The sequence below is a fragment of the Lepidochelys kempii genome, chromosome 1 (genome assembly GCF_965140285.1).
Source record: "Lepidochelys kempii isolate rLepKem1 chromosome 1, rLepKem1.hap1, whole genome shotgun sequence".
NCBI classification, from domain to species: domain Eukaryota; kingdom Metazoa; phylum Chordata; order Testudines; family Cheloniidae; genus Lepidochelys; species Lepidochelys kempii.
Genome location: NC_136380.1, coordinates 169,844,192 through 169,865,285, shown reverse-complemented (window position 1 = coordinate 169,865,285; position 21,094 = coordinate 169,844,192). Strand labels below are relative to the sequence as shown.

General features: G+C 40.9%; 1 protein-coding gene across 4 annotated transcripts in view; it reads right to left on the bottom strand.

The window, feature by feature from the left end:
* Positions 1-21,094, bottom strand: part of APP (amyloid beta precursor protein) — a 295,526-nt gene that overhangs the window by 135,907 nt on the left and 138,525 nt on the right. For all 4 annotated transcript variants that reach the window (XM_073363102.2, XM_073363091.2, XM_073363122.2 and 1 more), the window contains exons 4-5: positions 14,468-14,580; positions 12,496-12,689 (exon numbers count right to left, since the gene is read on the bottom strand). In XM_073363102.2, the coding sequence (XP_073219203.1) occupies positions 12,496-12,689; positions 14,468-14,580 (307 nt within the window). The remainder of the gene's footprint in view (positions 1-12,495; positions 12,690-14,467; positions 14,581-21,094) is intronic.

Below are 21,094 nucleotides of genomic sequence, written 5' to 3'. Positions count from 1 at the left end.
TCTGTGAGGTGGGTTCAAACAGATGAATGAAGCTGATGGCCATATGCTTTCAGCACTAAGTGATATTTTCTTAAACACTTACACACCCCAGATCATAATAAGTAATTATTATTATCAGAAAATGACATCAATGACTGATAATAATCAACTTACTCAAACTCACATACTATTATTATTTGTATCCTGGTAGCTCCCATTATGTGCTAGGCACTGTTCAAACACATATGAAGATATGGGACAAAATCATAAGCCATTAGAACTAAGGGCTTTGTCTACACAGGAGCATCCTGGAAAATTAATCCAAATTGAAAAAAGGTGTGAATTTGAAGTGGATTAATTATATACCATTAAATCCTAATGTGGATGATGTTATTCAGAATAAAAGTGGCCTTTATTCAGTTTAGCTTAATTCACTTTGGTACTCAGATGAGACAAACAAGCGTCTGAATCACAACCACAGTAGACCCTCTTGTTAAAGCACAAGATAAGATGGTTTTGCCACAACCCTCAAGACACATTAGTAGCCCCAATTTGGTATTTTATTGACTATGAATACAACAACATTTTCAGTCATATACCTCTGTCTCTCCTACTTGCTAGGAGTAACTTTTTAGCAAAATTAAATTTGCAAGTGTCTTTTATATTGCTTGTCTCTGAAAGCAGTTCTTTTACTCTGATACTTGTCCAAGTCTTCAAAGGATTAAGTGTCATGTTTCCAAGTAGGACTGAAATTTTGAGAATTTATATGTTAAAGTGATGGACTGATTCAAAACCCACTTAAGTCAATGGGAAAAGCAAACTATATCACCCTTGACACTGCAGTGTGTTAAGGTCAACTGAATTATGAATCCCCCTCCCCTGTCTAATGTATTATGTGATCACCTTTTGCATTATCTGTACTTCAGTATTATTCTGCCATAAGTATGCATTTCTCATAATGCACTAGAGTGAATAAAGAACAGAATTGCCAGTGTAATTCCTTTTTTTCCCAGGACAGCTTTTTAAATTTGTTTTCTACTACCATAAAAAGGGGTAGTTAATGTCTTTTTTTTTTTTTTTGGTGGGGGGGGGTTCCAGTGCTGTACAACAGGGTGCTAATCTAAGGTCATTAGTTCTGACTCATACCACCACATCAACAGAACCATCCTCTTCAATTAACGTATATAATGGGAGAGTTACAGTCTGAATCTACACAGAGCTTTTACTTAAGTTTCCCACAATTTCATCAGCATCAATGCAGCTCTGCTAAGGGCAGCCAATAGTGGGAGTGCTAGCCACTGGTATTTCTACTACCATGTGATCTAACCCTGCTCAAGGAAAATTGAAAAGGCACAGGGGTAAGAATGCAGGTAGCCACCAGTGCTTTGTCTACAACAGAGCTCTCCCTTGCTGGCCTCTGGTGATGGTACAGTGGTGGTAAATTTTAAGAAAAGCTTCACTTACCATCAAAAAGACCATAGGGATTATTCAGTGCACATTTTAGAATTTTGGACTGCTTTATCAGGATCCAGCGGAGTTCATGTGTACATTGTAAACTATGTTAGCTAAACCGCTTGGGTTGAAGGAGATTATAGATTCGTTTGGCAGAACATACGATTGATCTAGTACATTGTATTGTATTTCACACACCAGGTACCATCATTAGACCACCTTTACAATTATAACAATTTATATCCTTTAACAGAAAGAAACAAAACAATCTAGTATTTTCCCCATATCGAAGTTTAAAATACTTTCTAAAGAAATTCAGATAATCTCCAGACAAGGCTCCATTAAGATGAAGAAGTTAATGTTATAAACAGATAACCTTTAGAATAAAACATTATAATGGTGTTGTTATGAAAGAAATTTGAAAGACTGGGAATTAAATTATTTTATCTCACATCACCAGTCACCTAACCACAATACCACTTCCACATTTTCATTAGGTACCACAAACCCTTAAGGATCAGACCATGAATCTATAAAGATATAAACAAATCAAAACCACTGAAAACATCTCTTGGAAAGAGACAATTTTCGGCTCTAGTTCATACTGGAAAAAATCAACAAGGCCAAAAGTACATAACTCCAGCCTCTCATCTCCCTTGTCACACACTGAAGATGGCTGTCAAGCAGAATGAAAATTCTCGTCTGTTTCAGCTTTCTACCCACAGCAAAAAAGTCTCACTTGTTATGCCTCCATAAACAGCCAGTTCAGTACTGAAACAACATTGCCTCTGTCACCACTGTTGAGTCACACAATAATATCTGTATATAAATCTGATACTACACAATAAGGCAGGTGGATGGGATGGTGGCAGGGATACTGAGTCAGAAGCTGTTTGTGGAAACTCAACTGTGAATTTTTCATGTCCAAATTTCTTTTTCAGATACTGTAAGTATATATAGTTACAAAATTCCAATAGTTTACATAATTACAACTTTGTAATGATAGTTTATAACCTTAACTTATCATAAACCTTTCATCCCGAGTCAGTTATTATTTAAGGCCTACATCATGCTTCGCAATGTATAGCTCTGGTTCCTTAAATCGTAATGTCATAACCCTTCCATCCAAGTTAACTTTGGTCAGTTAAATGCAGAAGAGTAGTATTAACCTCCCGCAAGATGCTGAAAGTTCACTGAAGTCAAATAGGAGATCTCATGGCTGACAAACTCAGCCTTCAAGGAAGCAAGAAAGCTCAGCTACTTCCTATTCATCGTTTCCCAGATTAGATTAATTGTTTCTGCACAAGAGCTCGTCCATCACTAGAGTTAACATTTTATACTCAAATGGTGCTTGGAATTGCCTCTGCAGTACTACAGCAATTACCTCTCAAAGCAATAAGCTGCTTCATCAGTTCCATTCTTCCTCTACTCATCCATTTGTAGAGATTCAACATTATATTTGTCTTTCTGGACTCTCTAATGCTCACATGCCCCTAAACTTTCTGTGCTTTGTTTATTTCAATAGCTTCTATGAAAAGAAAGATTAGTTATTAAAACCATTATGCACTAAAAATGTCTTCAAATCTAAATATTGCAACTTGTCAGCAAGGAGACAAATACAAGAAATTAACAAATTCTACTATTTAAAATTTTAATCAAGTAAGTTTTTAATCTAAAATCTGTAACATATTATTCCAAGAGATGCAAAACATATGCAGGAAAATTATTATGTCCATAATTAATACAATAGATTTAACAGCTAAAAAAAAACAAAAAAAAAACACAGTACCACAGGTAAAAAAAAGTTAAAGTCCCATGTTTTAATCTTAAAAAATGTTTATACAGATATGTATCATAAAACGTATAGAGTACAGATCGTCCTTGGGAAATTGTGCATCTAAAGAACATGGATGTTAAAAAGACTGCATACACTTTCAATAACATACATGAGTATGATGTTTCATCTCTATTTCTAGTATAATTTTCATAACTATGATTTGTCACAAAACCTCAAAAAGCTATGAACTTGGGATTGTCTGAAACCCTGTTATCTGAAATTCAAACACTTATTTCCCTTCCCCAAAAAACACACACAAAAAAAACCCCAACCAAAACAAAACAAAAAACACCACTAAACCATTCTCCTCCCCCTTGGAATGTAACTTTTCCAAAATGCAGATTTACCAAGTTTTGGATGTCTTACAAGCTAATTAGATAATTGAGCTTTACCTGTACATATTATATATAAAACTAAACAGACATGAGAAAGAAAATATGTTTATTACCCCTCAAAAATTCATTTTAATATGGAACAGTTTTTTGGAGTTCAAATTTCATTGCCCTTTATAACTTTGAGTGCTATCTTTTAAGACTAATTTTGGAGCCGCCCAGTGGCTTTCACCACACTGCCACAGAGTGCTGTTTCTCTCTGTGATTCAAACTGCATGAACAATTTCAATAAAAATGCCTAATACAACAAAAATGGTCCCAGGATATGAGAGAGACAAGGTGGATGAGGTAATAGCTTCACTGTTACCTCTTTCACTAACGGAGCCGGGGTGGTCAATTATTTTTTGTCAAGTCCAAAATTCTTGGTCAAGGTCTAGTCAAGGTCCAGACTCCAGAGGAAATAATAGCACTGCCTCACACCCTCAATGATGACAATAATAAGTAAATAAAAAGATTTTGTGGTCCATTCAAAAGCATCTGGCAGTCCAGATTTGGCCCACGGTCCACCTATTGACTATCCCTGAGTAGGTCCAATAAAAGATATAACCTCACCCACCCTGTGTCTCTCATATCTAGACAGATAAAATTCTAAAGAAGGCCTTCAGTTAAAAACTCTATTGCTAATCCTAGACAAGGTCAGTCCTAGCAAGGGCATCCATATCTTAGCTGCCATCTGGGGATACAAGGTGGGAGGTAGCTAAGCTCTCGATCCAAGGGCAGTGAAGGCTTGTAAGATATTCACAAAAGCTTCTGCGTACAGAGTAATTCAAAGCCCTACCAAAGGAACGCCCATTGTTGCAGAAGGGGAGAGTCATTCCACATTGATAGCCCCATTTTTCAAGGCTCTGTCCTTGCTTTTCAGTCAGTCTTTCAAACGCCTGATACAAAAAGAAAAGGAGTACTTGTGGCACCTTAGAGACTAACCAATTTATTTGAGCATGAGCTTTCGTGAGCTACAGCTCACTTCATTGGATGTAGCTCACGAAAGCTCATGCTCAAATAAATTGGTTAGTCTCTAAGGTGCCACAAGTACTCCTTTTCTTTTTGCAAAGACAGACTAACACGGCTGTTACTCTGAAACCTGATACAAAAAGGATGCTGTAATCCACAAAAAAGCTGCAACACAGCATGTTCACACTCTAAAATCAAAGCTGCAGTACGAAGTGGAGTCCACCATTCTGAACTGCACCATTCTTGAGTTGCACCCGGAAGCAGACAGAGTCACCACAAAGCAATGCAGCTGTGCAGAAGGAGGGCAGCTGCTTCACTGCTTGCCTCTGAGGCAGTCTTCAAGGGTAAAGTTCATTAGGGTAGGTTAGGTGGAGGGAGTGAAGCTGTGGATGACTGTTACTAGTGCCACATTTGAGTGTAAAGGTTGCAACCTTTTCGTCAGCTGTACAGGCCAGCAATGGTAATGTACTTACAAATTCTGAAGCAATGATGGATCCAAAATACACACTGAATGGGGATTTTGACAAGACGCACTGTCCTGCTTAGTACAGTCTGGTTAGACCTAATTTTATATCCCAACCAGAACTGACTAGATCACAGCCAATCCAAACCGGACCTGAGCCTGAGAGCACTGAGTTGTTTTCATACCCAATGTGACCCTTGTAGTCGGGTCCTGTCGGGTTTGGCTTGCAAGGGTGTATTTAGGGAGCCCCCACCCCACTCTCTTACCTGCCTTAGCACTGCCAGGCACCTCCCTTCAGGGCTCCCGCATCCTGGCGGCAGCGCACAGGGCAGGAGCAAAGCATCCCTGTGAGCTAGTGAGGTAAACCTTGCCACTGCAATGCCCGCTTCCAGCATGGGGAGCGTCGTAATGTGCTGTGGTGCCTCCCCTATTCCCTTGGGAAGCTGGCTGAGCTACCCTACTCACCTGTGCCCTGGCACATGCTCTCACACAGGAGCCAGGCAAGGAGAGAGGCAGCAGCAAGGAAGACGCAGCAGGTCTGGGGGTCCTGTGCAGCGGCCCCACCCTCTCCTCCATCCAGAACCAGCACTAAAAATCTCAGTGTTATTTGCATGTGCACTGCCTCACTGCCAACTTACATGTTATGTAGGCTTCCAATACTTCTCCAGCATAAACATACATAAGCACCGTTCTTTTTCTTTAACCACAAGTAATCAATGGAGGGGGTAAAACAAAAAAAGCCTGTTATGTAAGCAACACATAACAGACACCTGAACGAGGCACACTGGGGACCTGCTGTCCAAGTAGACTCCACCAAAAAAATATGTAATACCAGGTACAACTGATGAGGAAGCATCAACCATCATGGATGACCGGTCCAGATGAAACCCACCTGCAGTGGAACATACAAAGCGCATCCAAACAAACAACGCTGCACAGCAGGCACAGCAGCAACTCGACAGAAGAAGAATTAAAGCACCGGGACAGGTCAGAAGCAGACTGTGAACAGTCAGAGCCGCTAGGAATGGGGACAAAGTGGGGATTAATCTGTTTCCAACTGTGAACTCAGTTTTGTTTTGCGAACCCCATTCTGTTTCAGGAGCTCCACTTTTATACTGTGACTTTCACTTTGGATTATGACCATGCTGCGTTGCAATCTTGTTTGTGGATTAGAACCTTTTTTTTTTTTTTTTTTTTGGTAACAGGGGCTTGGCACCAAGTGGGAAGACTATCTGAATCAATGCTGAGTGACTCGCCCCCTTCTGGAGCAACGAGTTGTCTACTGGTAGGGCCACTGAGTTTGAATTACTCTCTACACAGAAACCTGGGGATGGGGAGGAAAATGGAGCCTGTAACTCCTTCAGCAGAACCACATGAGCAAAAGGGGGTGGCTTCATTAAGCCAGATGCGCCCATTGGCACATACCAGAAAAAAAGACAGGAAAAAGAGGAGGAGGAGAAACTCTGTCTAGTCTAAGGACACTGATCAAACCTAGGACTCAGAGAAGGGGTGAGATCAGAATAAGGGTGACTGTATTCAAAATTTTGTTGTTTTTCATGGATCTGCAACTCTCAAAGTGCTTACAAGAGTAAAGAGCTTATAGTTAAAAAAAAATTCCTTTGCTAAGACCTTGCTTTTCTGCCACACTGTCCCTCAAGGGTTTAATTAGGAACCAGAGCTCCCACAGTGGGTGGACTCTGAGGGGAACATGTCTAAGCAACTGGAGGGTCCCGAAAAGGGCCAAGGGACTGGTTTTGGAGTCTAGGGCAGCTGGAATGCAGAGTTCCAATGTCCCGGAAGGGTCTCATACAAAGGGTGAGCCCCTGGGAGTGTTCCTTTGAGATCCAGACTCAGGGACTCAGAAACATTGGGATCTAGCAGTTCAGTCACTCGCAAAAGACATGGATCTGTCCAGAGAGTGGGTCTGGACTAGGCTCTAAGGAGGAGTATTTGATAACATTATCGACATATCTAGCTACTGCATGAAAATTAAAGAAGAGTCAGATCTGGTAAAACCTGCTAACAGCTCCTATTTGCACAATAGGGCTAAAAACACAAGACAAGACTGATCAGCATTTAATAAAAAAGAATACAGAAAAACACATTATAATTATTTAAATATTCAGTTACTCTGCATTATTTAAATACAAAATTCACTTTGCAAAAAATCTAATCAACGGTTTTGCACTTTTGCAAAAGCACTGCACAAAAATATCAAAATAATACAACTGCAACACACGTGCTAAAGAATTCTTAAATTAGAATGATGCTAAGTCATAGCATAAAATAATGAAGTATTTTTAAAATAAAATCTTTTAATTTTACTTATCTTTGTATGAATAGAAATGTTTCACAGTAAATGACAGCTAAGTGCATGATAAAGCAATTTCACTGATAATTACTGCAGGTTCAAGGACTGCACTTCTTTCTCTATTATATCTCTGAAATCCTATTCCAAAGGCAAATTCTTTACAGTGCAATGAAGATGTTAAAAGCTGTCACTAGAAACTAATGCTGCATTGTGTGTGTGACAGTCAGTTTAAAAGACTCAGATAATCTACTACAAATAGGAATACAAATTTATCGGCATCGGTATGGGTCACTAAATTACATTCATTCTATTTTTTTCTTGGAAGGCTAAGAAAAAATTCAGTCCAAGTGTGCTATAAATTCCAGCTCTTGACAAGATCATTGTACAAAGGAGACACAAAGCTAACTAACTAAATGTATAATTGAGAGAAATGAAAGTAAAAGTCAATACAAAAGTTAAAGTAATAAAAGAAAAAAACCCTAAACTTCTGTTACAGCTGCATGATTTCAAATAAATTCTTCCCCCAAAAAAACAGGTTCTAGTGGACAGGGTACTGGACTGGGATTCAGGAAACCTGGGTTCAATTCCCAGCTGTGTAACTAACCTGTTGTGTGACCTTGAGCAAGTCACCTTACCTCTCTGTGCATTTGTTTCTCTTTACATTTTCTGTCTTACCTATTTAGGGCTTGTCCACACACCAAGCGGGGTCAATCTAAGATACGCAACTTCAGCTTGGTGAATAGTGTAGCTGAAGTTGACATACTTAGATCTCCTTTCTGTGGTAAATTGACAGCTGACGCTCTCCTGTCAACTCTGCTTGCACTCCTTGTTCTAGTGTAGTTCCAGAGTCAACGAGAGAGTGCTCAGCGGTTGATCAACCCCTGCTGGATCGATCGCTGCCTGCTGATCCAGCAGGTAGTGTAGACAAGCCCTCTGATTGTAAAGCCTACAGAGCAGAGATACCAAAATACCCTAGGCACCTTACAATAAAACAAATACAGATTAGCTGTTTATTTTAAATTGAAATGTACAATAATAAAATAATTAAAACCCTTTTATTGAATTCTTATCCTCCTTTCTCTGCCTGGTAGACATTCCTCGACGTTCTGTCATTGCTCCTTTCCTCTTCTCCACCTGCACTTTCACTAAGGTTTCCACCTCCACTTTTATGTGGATTACTTGCAAATGTTACCTCTCATTATCGGTCTTCTTGTTGTTCTTGGTTGAGCTTGCTCTGCTGCAGAAGTGGGCAAATTACAGGCCACATCTGGCCTGCAGGACCATCCTGCCCAGCCCCTGAGCTCCTGGCCAGGGAGGCTAGCCCCTGGTCCCTACCCTTCTGTTTCCACCTCCCACCCCCACCGCAGCCATGTTGCCACGCTGCCAGTGCTCTGGCCCACAGCTCGTATCGGGCAGCGCAGCTGGCTCTGGCTGGCTTCGAGCTCCTGCTGCTCTGAACAGTATGGTAAGGGGGTGGGAGCAGTCAGGGAGCGGTTGGATAGGGTGGAGGTTCTGGGAGGGCGGTCAGGGGATGGGGAAAAGGGACGGTTGGGAGTGGTGTCTTGGGGAGCCTGTCAGAGGGTGGGCGTGTGGATAGGGGCCGGGGGGGCAGTCAGGGAACAGGGAGGGGGTTGGATAAGGGGGTAGGATCCCAGGGGGCAGTTAGGGGCGGGGGTCCCGGGAGGGGGGTGGTCAGGGGACAAGGAGCAGGGGGGGTTGGATGGTTTGGGGGTTCTGAAGAGAGCAGTCAGGGGGTGGGAAGCGGGAGGGGGCAGATAGGGGGCAGAGGCCAGGCTGTTTGGGGAGGCACAGCCTTCCCTACCCGGCCCTCCGTACAGTTTTACAACCCCTATGTGGCCCTCGGGCCAAAAAGCTTGCACACCCCTGCTCTGCTGTCTAAAATTTGCTGTCTCCAAAACTGAACTTGTCTTTCCTCTTAATCTGGTTGCTGAAAAAGCTACAAAAGCCACGTCTGAAGGTTCCTACTTCAGTTGTTTTTTCATCACCAGTTATGGGGAAAACAACACATCACTCAACTGATTTTGCTAAAGCTTTACCATCTCCCCCACAAAAAAAGTCTCCTTTGGGGTGTGTCCAAGAAGATTTTGTTTTATCAAATTAAAAGCTATTGAAAAAAGAGGGATAGAAACAGAAGCTTCATTAATGCAAGAGTTATCAGCACCTTCTGTACTTTTTATACAGTATCAAATAATACACACTACAGGAAGAGATTTTAAGCTTTTTGGAAGGCTTCATGATGAAAGGAACACTAAATGTAAGAAGAAAAGGAGTATTAGTTGCACCTTAGAGACTAACCAATTTATTTAGTCTCTAAGGTGCCACTAGTACTCCTTTTCTTTTCGCGAATACAGACTAACAAGGCTGCTATTCTGAGACTAAATGTAAGGTTACTGACTTATGGTGAAACTACATGGAGCTAAGTATATATTCCAAACAAAGAAAACTGCTTTAGTGGTATAAACATTAGTTTAGTGGTAGAGCAAGCAATATCGGCATCCCTCCCTATTGATCTTAAAACGAAGATACAAAAATCCAAAATTTGGTCATAATTTCTAATGTTACATATTAGTAGTCAGATACTGTAGCATAATATATTGTATGATTCATGTTTGTTATTGTATCAAGCATACAACATTTAAACTTACTCATGTTCAAAGTGGGAAAACCTATTTTTGTAATTTGATATCAAGGATACTCTAATTTCTATGCAAAAAGACTCAATCATTTTCATGAGTGTATTTTTGGCTTCAAGGCAGAGGAGGGACTGGATGCAGCTTGAGGATTGAAGAGCCAGCAAATGAAACTAGTGAATTAGTTTATAAGAATTGGAAATTGTTGAGCTCTTCATCTTAATTAAAGTCCAACTACTTCAGAAAAGCAACTTGGCCTTTCCAGATTTGCTGAAGGTATTTCTGTATTAAAAAAGGTTTTACTATTCACTGGGAATTTCAGAATTGGATTCAAACGTAACTCCAGTTGATGCTCTAATGGGATATCAGTTTTCTGAAGTCATCCTTGACCTGCTCAATTTAGAACTTGAATTGCTTTTGAGTAGATTATGTTTGCTTCCCCAGTGACAAACATGAACAATTGAAACAAATGGATAATTCAGACTGCTTTATATACATCCCTCATAATTGCTGTTAATTGCTGTAACATGCACCATTATGAGAACATTTTTATTTCATATTTTTAGACATCTTTGACCAGACATATTAAGGGAGAATATTTCATTTTTGCAAATTTCTCCATCTTTATATAGGAAAAAATTAATCTGAAGGTTGCAAACATCTTTCATTCTTAGCCCACATTTTCAACAACTTGAACCCCAATCAGCAATGCGTAAACCAAATATACAGAAATTACGTAACGATGCTGTGGGATCTGACCTATAAACCTCCTCAAAAGTAGCTCTATTGCTACACTTTGGCTGTTAGATGTACTCATCAAGAAAAATCAAATATTCCAAGACTGAAGATGTCTCCCACCCTAGATGGGGCCAAAAGCAGGGCCTTGATATTAGTCTTTTGTGATGAAGAATCAGAGAAAAGACCTTAATTTCATTCATCTAATCCATCCCCTTACTATTAAAGACCTGTTCCCTGCAACAACTTTTTTTAGTGCATTGTCCAACCTAGTGTTAAGCGTTCACCATGATGTGGCTTCTACTCCTTCCCCAAAAGACATGTCCACGATTGAATACATCTCCTTGTTAAAGATTTCCCTGACAGTCAGTCTAATTTTTCGTTGTCCTAATGTCATTCCATTGTTCCTAGTTAGAGTCATTTATCTCCATTCTTCATCTTTATATCCCTGAAACACTTGTAGGCTAATGTTCCCATTTTAGTCATTGCTAAGGCAAACTATATACATTTAGCATTTTTAATCTTGCCATATAAATGTATCCATCCTGTCCCTAATCATTTTCGTTGTTCTTCTCTGAACTCCCTCCCATCTGCCAGGCTCGTCCTGGTTCTAAGGTGCTGTGAAATGAATGCAGAAGATGAAATTAAATGAAAAGGGATTCATCAGCAAATTTCTGAGATGGGGATTTGGTTTCCCCTTTCTAAAAATTGACACTACCAACATCTAAACTCTGCACTTCCTGATTTAATCTAGCACGCTGTGATGTTTGGTCAAATACAGAATAATGACCCTGGATTTTAGTTTAGTAAAGGAGGGTAATTTTCATTGTATTTTACAATTCATTCACCAGAGATTTAAGATTTGAATAGAACTGTACTCAGCTCTCACTTACACCTGTATAACCCTAATGCAGTTAGTAGGCTACCATGAAAAAGGCCATATCAACCTGGCATACCCAGTTACAGTATGATCATACCCCAAGCTTAATCCAGCACCCCTTTTGTATGTTTAGATGATGCTAAATTGTTAAAGAAACCAAGGTAGAGCCATGTTCTTTCCCCATGTACACAGGCAAAACCAGTCCATGCTGTAACACGGTCGCTGCATGATTGTCTTGCAAAGTGACTCGCCTAACAGAGTTGCAACTGTAGCACAGGCAAGGTCTAGTAAAGAAGAATATGTCTTGTCAATGTGTGGCCATTTAAATCGATTTTTGAAAATACCTTTCAATGCATAATTAAAAGGGACGCTGCCAGCTTGACAGTCTTCTTACTGTGCCACTAACACCTATGTTAGTAAAACTAAAAAGGGGGTTTTAAAACACCTCACTTACCACTAAGTGGGTTGGGTGTGCATTTTTTGCAGTTCACTCAGCTTGCCAATGAAAGTAAGCGTCCCAGGTAGTCTGTTTCAATTTTTGGTTGTCATATGCACTCATAATATAGTGTTGGGTTGCAAATACTGCAAGGGAATGTTTACAGCCCAACAAGATATTTTCCGTTGCATTTTAAAAAAAAATAATTAAAATGTTATAAGCCTTAGGGTTCTGTAGAAATCAAAAACCTATTAAAACCCAGACATTTTGGGTCACTTCAAATGTTTCAAATAATGTGGAGATCCATCAAGTGTACTCATATCAAAAACTCTGCTGCTAACTTTTAGTCTTTCCAAACAAACTTCTGACAATTTTCAGTAAACCAGGAAGGGGAAACACCTCTCTTACCTTCCATCTGCATAATCAGCATCCGCACCTCCCCACCAGACATCCGAATCATCTTCCTCAGCGTCAGCTGAATCAACATTGTCACTTTCATCTGCTAATGGACAGCAAACAAACTCCACACCACGGAACTTGTCAATTCCACAGGGCAGCAGCATACCGTAATCATGCAGATTCATACTCTTTTCACTACAGGACTACAAAAATAAAGAGAACAGCGACAACATGGTTACACAGTGACCTGGACAAGGAAAAGTTGGCATAGAGGTTAAGAAAATAATAAAAGTCTGTGTATAGCCTCAGATAATTAGAGTTAGCTTGTTAATTGACCTCTCAACTATTGTGACTGATAAATTCATTCAGCGTGGGAACATGGGCCCCCATCCCACAGTCTTGTTATTTTAGGCAACAAGCTTTTCCTTCTCCTCAACTCTTCTCCTTGCCAAAAGATTTCATCCCCTCACATACACCTGACAAATTCTACATCCTCTTACCTAGAACTCCGTTGAGGGCTTGCTTTTGCTGTGCACAAATAACCACGGGAGACAGAGTGATAGTTTGCCCTGCCTATGGTAACAGTGCTATTGAAGAGGAGATCAACACGTAAAACACTTGATACATTGAGGTTTGATTCCTCGTACAGTAGGGTACCTTCTAGCCATATTCAAAAACTGTTAATTATGCATCATTTAAGAGGTTGCACAAAACACTTAAAAGACAAAGCCACACAGAACATGTGGAAAAGGAGAAAACATTTAAATACTATATGGTAAATCCACTCAAGGCTATGTCATTGTGAGCTGATGATATTACAGGGTCAAACGGACTTTCAGTAGGGTCCAGGCAAAATCATAATTTGAAACTCTAAACTCTTGTCAATTTACCTTTAAGAAGACATATTCCTACAAAGGACTAAGATATTATCGTTTGGATGCACGACACCTACAAAATTAAGTTTCAGAGGCTCTTTAATAAAATGTCAGTGAGTTATAAAATCATATGTTCTGTGCTTTGCACCAATTTTACACATTGTCCTCACAAGTTTCCTTATCCTCTCTCTCTCCTATTCCTTTCCCATCCCCCTTCTTTTCAGTCAGATGACGACCTCATTAATTGCATCATCTCTGAGATTAGATTGTAAATTCTTGAGGCAGGGGTCATGTCTTAATTCTGTGAAGCACTTAGCACAAAATTATAATAAATAATAAAATTATAAAAATAATAATAATAATAATACATGTGAGTGTGTCAAGCATTACAGGTGATTAAAAGGAATTAGAGAGAGAGAGAGAGCAGTTTAATATTGCCATGTACCACGTGGGACAAAAGTTTATGGGAAATGAATTAGATGTTCTTATTTTCCAAGCACAGAGTAGTGACATTACAGATGTAGTTCTCCAACAGAAGAGCAATGTTAAGTCAACCCGATAACACAGCAGCTTTCTATGAACGAATGTAACTACTGATATGTGCTACAAGGGAAGCTAAAAGCTGGGGAGAAAAAGCTGGTGAAGGGAATGCAACAATTTAAAAAGGTAAAGAGTTTCTTTATATGCTAACAGTACCATCCTCATGATTTCCCCTTTGAATTACTTGACAACACAGGGCCAGAGTCCGATGCCTTAAGCTTCCCCACTAGGGGAGAAACAATGCACAAACCCTGGAACTTGCATAAAAAAATCAGAATATGGTATAAAACAACAACGATATGAAAATTCAAACGTCGACTCTACATGACACATCAAGTTACAAAATAATACTGCTTATGAAACAAAATAAACTTAACAGAACTTTTCCAGTTTTTCTCCTAATTAAAAGCACCAATTCACCACCCATCAATAAATATTTACAAATGCAACTGTGTCCTCACCATTTGCTCTATAACAACACTGTTGCAATTAAATGCATTCCCAAGAAAGTGATACAAACTGAAAGAAAGATGGCTAGAAATTTCAAGGTAAGTTATATACTGTACCTCTTTAGCAACAGTGTGCCAGTGCAGGTGAGTTTCACATATATCCATCCTTTCCTGGTGGAGGAACCTGCACTTATCTGGCACCAGAAGAGCATCACTCACAAACTCACCAACTGGAAGAAAACAATATGAAGTTTTCATTTCACTCATGATTTTTGTTTTTTAAAACTTAACAGTGAAGAATAACTCAACCTCCAACTAATAGAAGCTAGCAAGAAAGATTCCCTGACAGACAGGTTACTCAGTAATTTCCCACTATAAGGATTCTTTAACTTTCTAATGAAGAATGTGGTACCAGTCCCTTTCAGAGAGTTGGGATACTCTGGTCTAATCCAGCGTGGCAATTCCTGTGTTCCTAATACAACATCTCCAGGACCGAAGACTTCAATGGACTTTACCATTAAGTTAGTGTTTGCTGTAACCTTGCTATCTGACAAACATTAAAACATGAATCTGAAGAATATTTGAACACGTTTACATTCTTTACATCCAGAACAAATCTGACACCAAATCACCATTCCAAATAATTCTAAAGTATTTTAGTAAATGACAGGACTACCAGGGCATTGTTATTGTGTAGCTTTAAAAAAATTAATAGCATTTTAGTCCCTTTTCAGCTTAAGCCAGTTTCACCAGCAGCTGAAGGTTAATGGTACTCTGAAACAACATCATAAGACACTGAGATCATCCGATTGTCAGCTCTGTATATCAAGTTAATGTGTGATCCCTGCCTCTCTCTTAAGCACTATACTTTAATTAGTCAGAAGGGATCCACCTGCTGTACAATTAAAAAGTGTTGAAAAAAACACACCCGGGAATAAATGTCTACAGTGCTGGTGTTTACAATTATGGGGGAAACATGATGAACAACATGATATATTGCACTGCAATCATTGTAATTTTGTAGCAATACTGGCATTACAGGTTGTTGTGGTTTTTTTTAATTACAAAGGTGGAGATATTGGACAAATAAGCAGGAATCTGTCAGAGAACTGATGTACTCTATTGTATGGATGTGTCTGGACAGTAGGTAGAACTAGTTACCTACCTTGGTATCTGGAAATTCTTTGAGGTGTGTCACCCCTATCTGCATTCCAATGTGGGTACACCTCTGCACTATGTGCCTAGAGCTGGAGAATTTTGAAATCAGTGTCTGTTGGTCTGCACATGCACCCTCACCCTTTTGTACCTCTAACTAAGGCGATAAAGGGTGAGGCAGTGCACTTGCCTCTCCAGTTCCTTCTCTGCTGGGAATCCAAAAGATGAACTGAAGCAGAGGGTAAGGAGTGCAGGAAGTGGAATACAGATAGGGACTGAATATCTCAAAGAACTTCCAATTACAAAGGTGATTAACTTCTTCTTTCAGTGCTGGTCCCTATGTGTATTTTACTATAGGTGACTGACAGGCAATACTCAAGTAGGAGGAGGGGTGCAAGGATGCAGATGACAGAGCCAAATGAAGGACCACCATTCCAAAGGATGCCTCAGCAGAGGAGGCCTGAACTAAATCTTAATACCTCGCAAACATGTGGACGGAACTCCATGCAAGCTGCTTTGCTGATATCAAGTAGAGATACTTCTTGAAGCAACGCAATAGATGTTGCTTGAGCACTTGTGGAATGAGCCCTTATCCCATGAGATGGGGGAGGAAGATCAGACAGTTGATACCATCAAGTTAGTGTTTGCTGATAGCAGAGCAAAATACAGCCTGAGATCCACTTAGAGATTCTTTGGGAGGATATAACTTGACTCCAAACTCTTTCTGCTATGGCAACAAACAGTCTAGGAAACCTTTTTGATCAGTTTTGTGGTCAACAGCAAAATGTCTGTTGGCACATTCTGGCTCTCTAGAAGGTAGTCTGCTGATAGAATGAGGTGATTATTGGTGCACCAGTTCCACAGACTGCTTCTGCACACTATGAGATGCATCTCCTTCCTCCCTGTTTGTTGATGTAAAAGATGGTCATCTAAAGATGGTCTAAAAGATGTCTGACATCATGAGGGCACTGCAATCCTGAATAAAGGAGAAAGGCTTTGGCAAACCCTTTGAACTGCTCGCAATTCCAAAATACTGGACAGTATTCTGGACTCTTGAAATGTCCAGGTGCCCTGCATTGTATGGTTGCCCATGTGAGTTTCCCTGTCCAACAGGGAAGTGACTGTAACAGCTGTCCTATCCGATGGGGTAGCAAGGAAGGGAACCCCCACGCATACACGGTGAGCATTTTTCTACCACCCCAGAGATGATAATACTTTGGCAAAACAGCTACCATGGTGCTCGTGGACTGATGGTTTGGTGAATACACTCTTTGAAGCCATGTTTGCAGGCAACCAAGGTGGAGCTTGACATATGGTGTGACGTAAGCGCATGGAACCATATGAGCCAGGAAAGAGACAAATCTTGAAAAGTGCTCATGGGTTTCTTATGATTTACTCTATGAGATCGTTCAATGCCTGGAACCTATTCATTGGCAGGTAAGGCCTTGCTGTGATTGAATTTAAGGATGCCCTGATGAAGTCTAAATCTGCATCGGGGTAGAGATGCAGTTTATGCCCCCCCCTCAAGTAGGAGAGGAGTTGCATCATTTCCAAAGTCCAACTGCAACCTCATCGCCTTTTCCAGTGGATGCTTTCTGAGGTAGTTTCCATCCCTCTCAGGGAACGATTGGCATATACTGCACCTTGCCATGATGTGAGCTTCTCCAAGGCAGTACAAGCAGCACTGATGGTTGTCATTGACTGAGAAGTAGCGCAGGCACCAATTTTGAAGCCCAGAGTGGTAAGCATTCTACTGTACCTGAAACAGGGTCTGGGGGCATACAGGGGGGCTCCCCAGGTCAGGGAGGCTAACTACAAAAAAATTAAAACTATTATATAAAACTCTAAATCCTACCATTTTCTAAAAACTCTTTAGAGATACATTTCATATATATATATATACACACACACACACATATATGTGAGTGTGTGCACATGTGTATGTATATATATGTGAGTGTGTGTGCAGATAAAGGAATAAAGATGAAGCTCTGGACATTAGCGGTTGTGGCCCAGACTATGTGATGGTGAGAAGGAACTGGAGAGGTTGTCACCTATTCCACCTTTTATATCCTCAGTCAGGGGCAAAAAGACGACAAGGGAGCATGTGCGGACCAACAGACACTGCTTTCGAAATTCCACAGTGGAATACAAATAGGGACCACCACTCAAAGAAGATTACATGATTCAAGTGGCATGTGTTTATCTGCTCCCTGAACCATACTTGCTTCTAGCAACGTCCAAGAAAATTAAAGTACTCACATTTCAAATGAATGAACTAAAATGGTCCAGTGGTTACATGTTGAAATAATGGTTAAATGAGTCACAGTGAAGTAATTATGTTTATTATTAGGCAAGGAAACGTGCTGGCTACTGACTATGTGCTGGCTCTTGAGAATTACTTATTGATTAAAAAAAAATCTGCTTTAAAATTAACTAACAGAAAGTTTTCAATATCACACTTCAGCAAAAGGAGTGTGCCTCCATTTGCTAATGACTGATTATATTTCTAGTCCAACTGATTTTTTCCTCCTGTATTCGATGTTAGTGATTTTAAGTTATTAAAACCAAAGTCAGCAAATTTCTGGGGGAGAATGGATTTTATCACCCCAGTGTGCCACACCATAATGCTTGCCACTTATTCCCACAATAACAGAAAACCCACAGGGATATACAGTATTATTATTCTGCATTCAAAATGAGTTTGAGAGCTCCATGCCCTCATGGAACCTATAAGACACAAACATTTGTAGCTGCTGTGCAGCACATTCAGCCTCTGCTCCTGGAAGGTATCGGATGGTGCCAAAGTAAGGTAGAGGCAGTCTCTCTGGCCAGTGACTTATAAGGGAGCAGGGAACTGAATCACAGAAATGTAGGACTGCAAGGGACCTCGAATTGTCATCTAGTCCAGTCACCTGCATTAAGACAGGACCAGCGCTGGCTCTAGGCACCAGCAAACCAAGCACGTGCTTGGGGTGACACATTTTCAGGGGCAACATTCCAGCCATCTTTTTTTCCTTCAGGCGGCAAAAGCCTAGAGCCAGCCCTGGCAGCAGCAGCGCGTCGTGCGCCCTGAGGCCGCTGCAGTTCGCGCCGCACACCCGCACTTTGTGGCTGGGCCGGGAAGGCTCCGAGCGGGGGACACTCGGGCTGGGGACCGCCCTGCGGGGCACACGGAGCCGCCTGCAGGTGCCGCAGGGTGGCCGCGCCGCAGCTGGGGCTGGGCAAAGTGACCTGAGCCGCCCAGGGACTGGGGTAGGGTGGCTAGAAGCAGCAGCAGCAGGGCCATAGAGAGTGGGGTGCTGCCGTGCGGGGCGCTGCCGTGCGGGGCCTGCGTCCCACTCTCCGGGGCTGCCCTGCCTTGGCTCCTCAGCCCCCTGCCGGGGCTATCCCCCAGCTCTGCCCTCCCAGATCCTGGCAGCACCCTGGGCTGAGGCACGGCCTGGGAGCCCTGCTTCTTACCCTGACCCTGCCAGCGCCGGACTGGCTGGAGGTGAGGGAGGAGCAGGCGGAGTCAGCACTGGTGGGGGAGGAAGAGCCCAGGGCTGGGGCGGCAGGGGGTGGGCACTGGTTAGAGGAGTGAGAGCCCAGAGCTGGGGTGGGGGGCAGCCAACAATTTTTTTGCTTGGGACGGCAACAACCTAGAGCCGGCCCTGGGCAGGACGAAGGATTATTTTGACCATCCCTAACAGGTGTTCGTCCGACCTATTCATTACTTTCTGTCCTGTCCTCAGTGGACAATTTATCACCCTCTCCTCTTTATAACAACTTTTATGTGCTTGAAACTATCATCATGCCCCCCGAGTCTTATCTCCAAACACAACAAACCCATTTTTTCCAACCTTTCCTAATTTTTTTAGACTTTAAAGCATTTCTGTTACTCTCCTCTGGGCTTTTTCCAATTTGTCCACATCCTTCTTGAAGTGTGGTGCCCAGAACTGGACACAATATTTCAGTGGAGGCCTTATCAGTGCTGAATAGAGCAGAAGAATTACTTCTTGTGTCTTGCTTACAACACTCCTGCTAATACATCTCAGAATGGTGTCCACCTTTTTTGCTACAGTATACCATTGTTGACGCATATTTAGTTTGTGATTCACTATAACCCCCAGATCCTTTTCTGCAGAACTTCTTCCTAGGCAGTCATTTCCCATTTGTGTAATTGATAATCAATTTATCTTTTTCTTAAGACTCATCATTGGCCAAATCAAGCAAGGCAACAATGGCACTTCTAGAACTGAGAGGCAAAGAACTGAATTACAGAGGTGTGATTTTCACTAATCACATCCCTAACCCACAGAGGCTTTCTTAGTTTAAGCACTGAAGATGATGCAGATTGGTACACTTTAGAGCTACATTTCACCTGTTTATCAATGGCTGAATTAGCAGTATGCAGTATACTACCATCTAAATAAAGGTATGGGTTACATCTTCTGAGGTTGAATACTATGCTGTTCACTGCACTTTGGATTCCTAAAAGCTGCACTACAAAGAAGAGCTGTTGAACCACTAACTCAGGACAATGCTGGGTAGGGAGAAATGCCCTGGCATCAGGAAAGGACAGAAGTTTACACAGTGCTTTATAAAAAGGGATTAAGACATACTCCCTGCCCCTGCTATAGTAAAAGTCTGAAGAGATAAAGGACATTTTTATAAAGTTATATTTAAATAAAAATCCAAGAAGAATGAGTTTAACATTTTATCATTGACATATGACCAAATTCACCCTTGGTGTACCTCCCCTAAAGTCAAAAAAGTTACACAAGGAGCGAGGTTGGTCCACACTGTTAGAGTACAGAAAATTATAGGCTTCAATTAACAAATTTATCTTGATTGAATATAAAATTGATTTACCTTAAATGCTGACTCTAATTGTACTGTCGTTCTTAATCACTAGATTCCTCCAACATAATTTTGCAAATCACAGACATTAAAACAGTACCATTTTCCATGCATCCTATGATAGCACAAGATGCACGAGCATAGCTTGGTCTGTGCATGGGACACACAAGAAATCAGGTGAGTTACACCCTCGGGAAGTAAAAGGAAACAGATTATAAACTCTTTGGGGCAGGGATTATGTCTGCCTTTATGTTAGTAGAGGGACTAGCACAACACAACCCAATTTTGACCTAGCGCTCAGTGTTCTACTGTAAATAAATAATGATCATTCCTCTTTTTGAGAAGCCCCAACACCTGAAACTAAATTCTGGAGACAAAGGCCTAAAAATAAAAATGTGGTAAGTTTTAATGCATAATCAAAGGGGCAACATCTGCCTCAATGAAATAATGAACTATAGAAAGTGTACAATGTGTACTTAAGACAGAAAAGATAAACAAAAACTAATGAAGTGGTATGAAGCCACCAATAGCTCACTTAGTCTAAAATGGGTACAAGTGAGCTTTAAGCCTTGTGTACTCGAGGGATGCTGCCAAAAAAAAGTGTCCAACAATCCTTTCTAGTCATAAAATATCCTGTTACATAACTGTATAAAACTGGGCTATTCTCAAACCTTGGCCCTTTTTTCCTCCAAATAATGCTTCAATCATAGCTGTAAATGGGAATTTCTGCTCACTTTGCTACTTTTC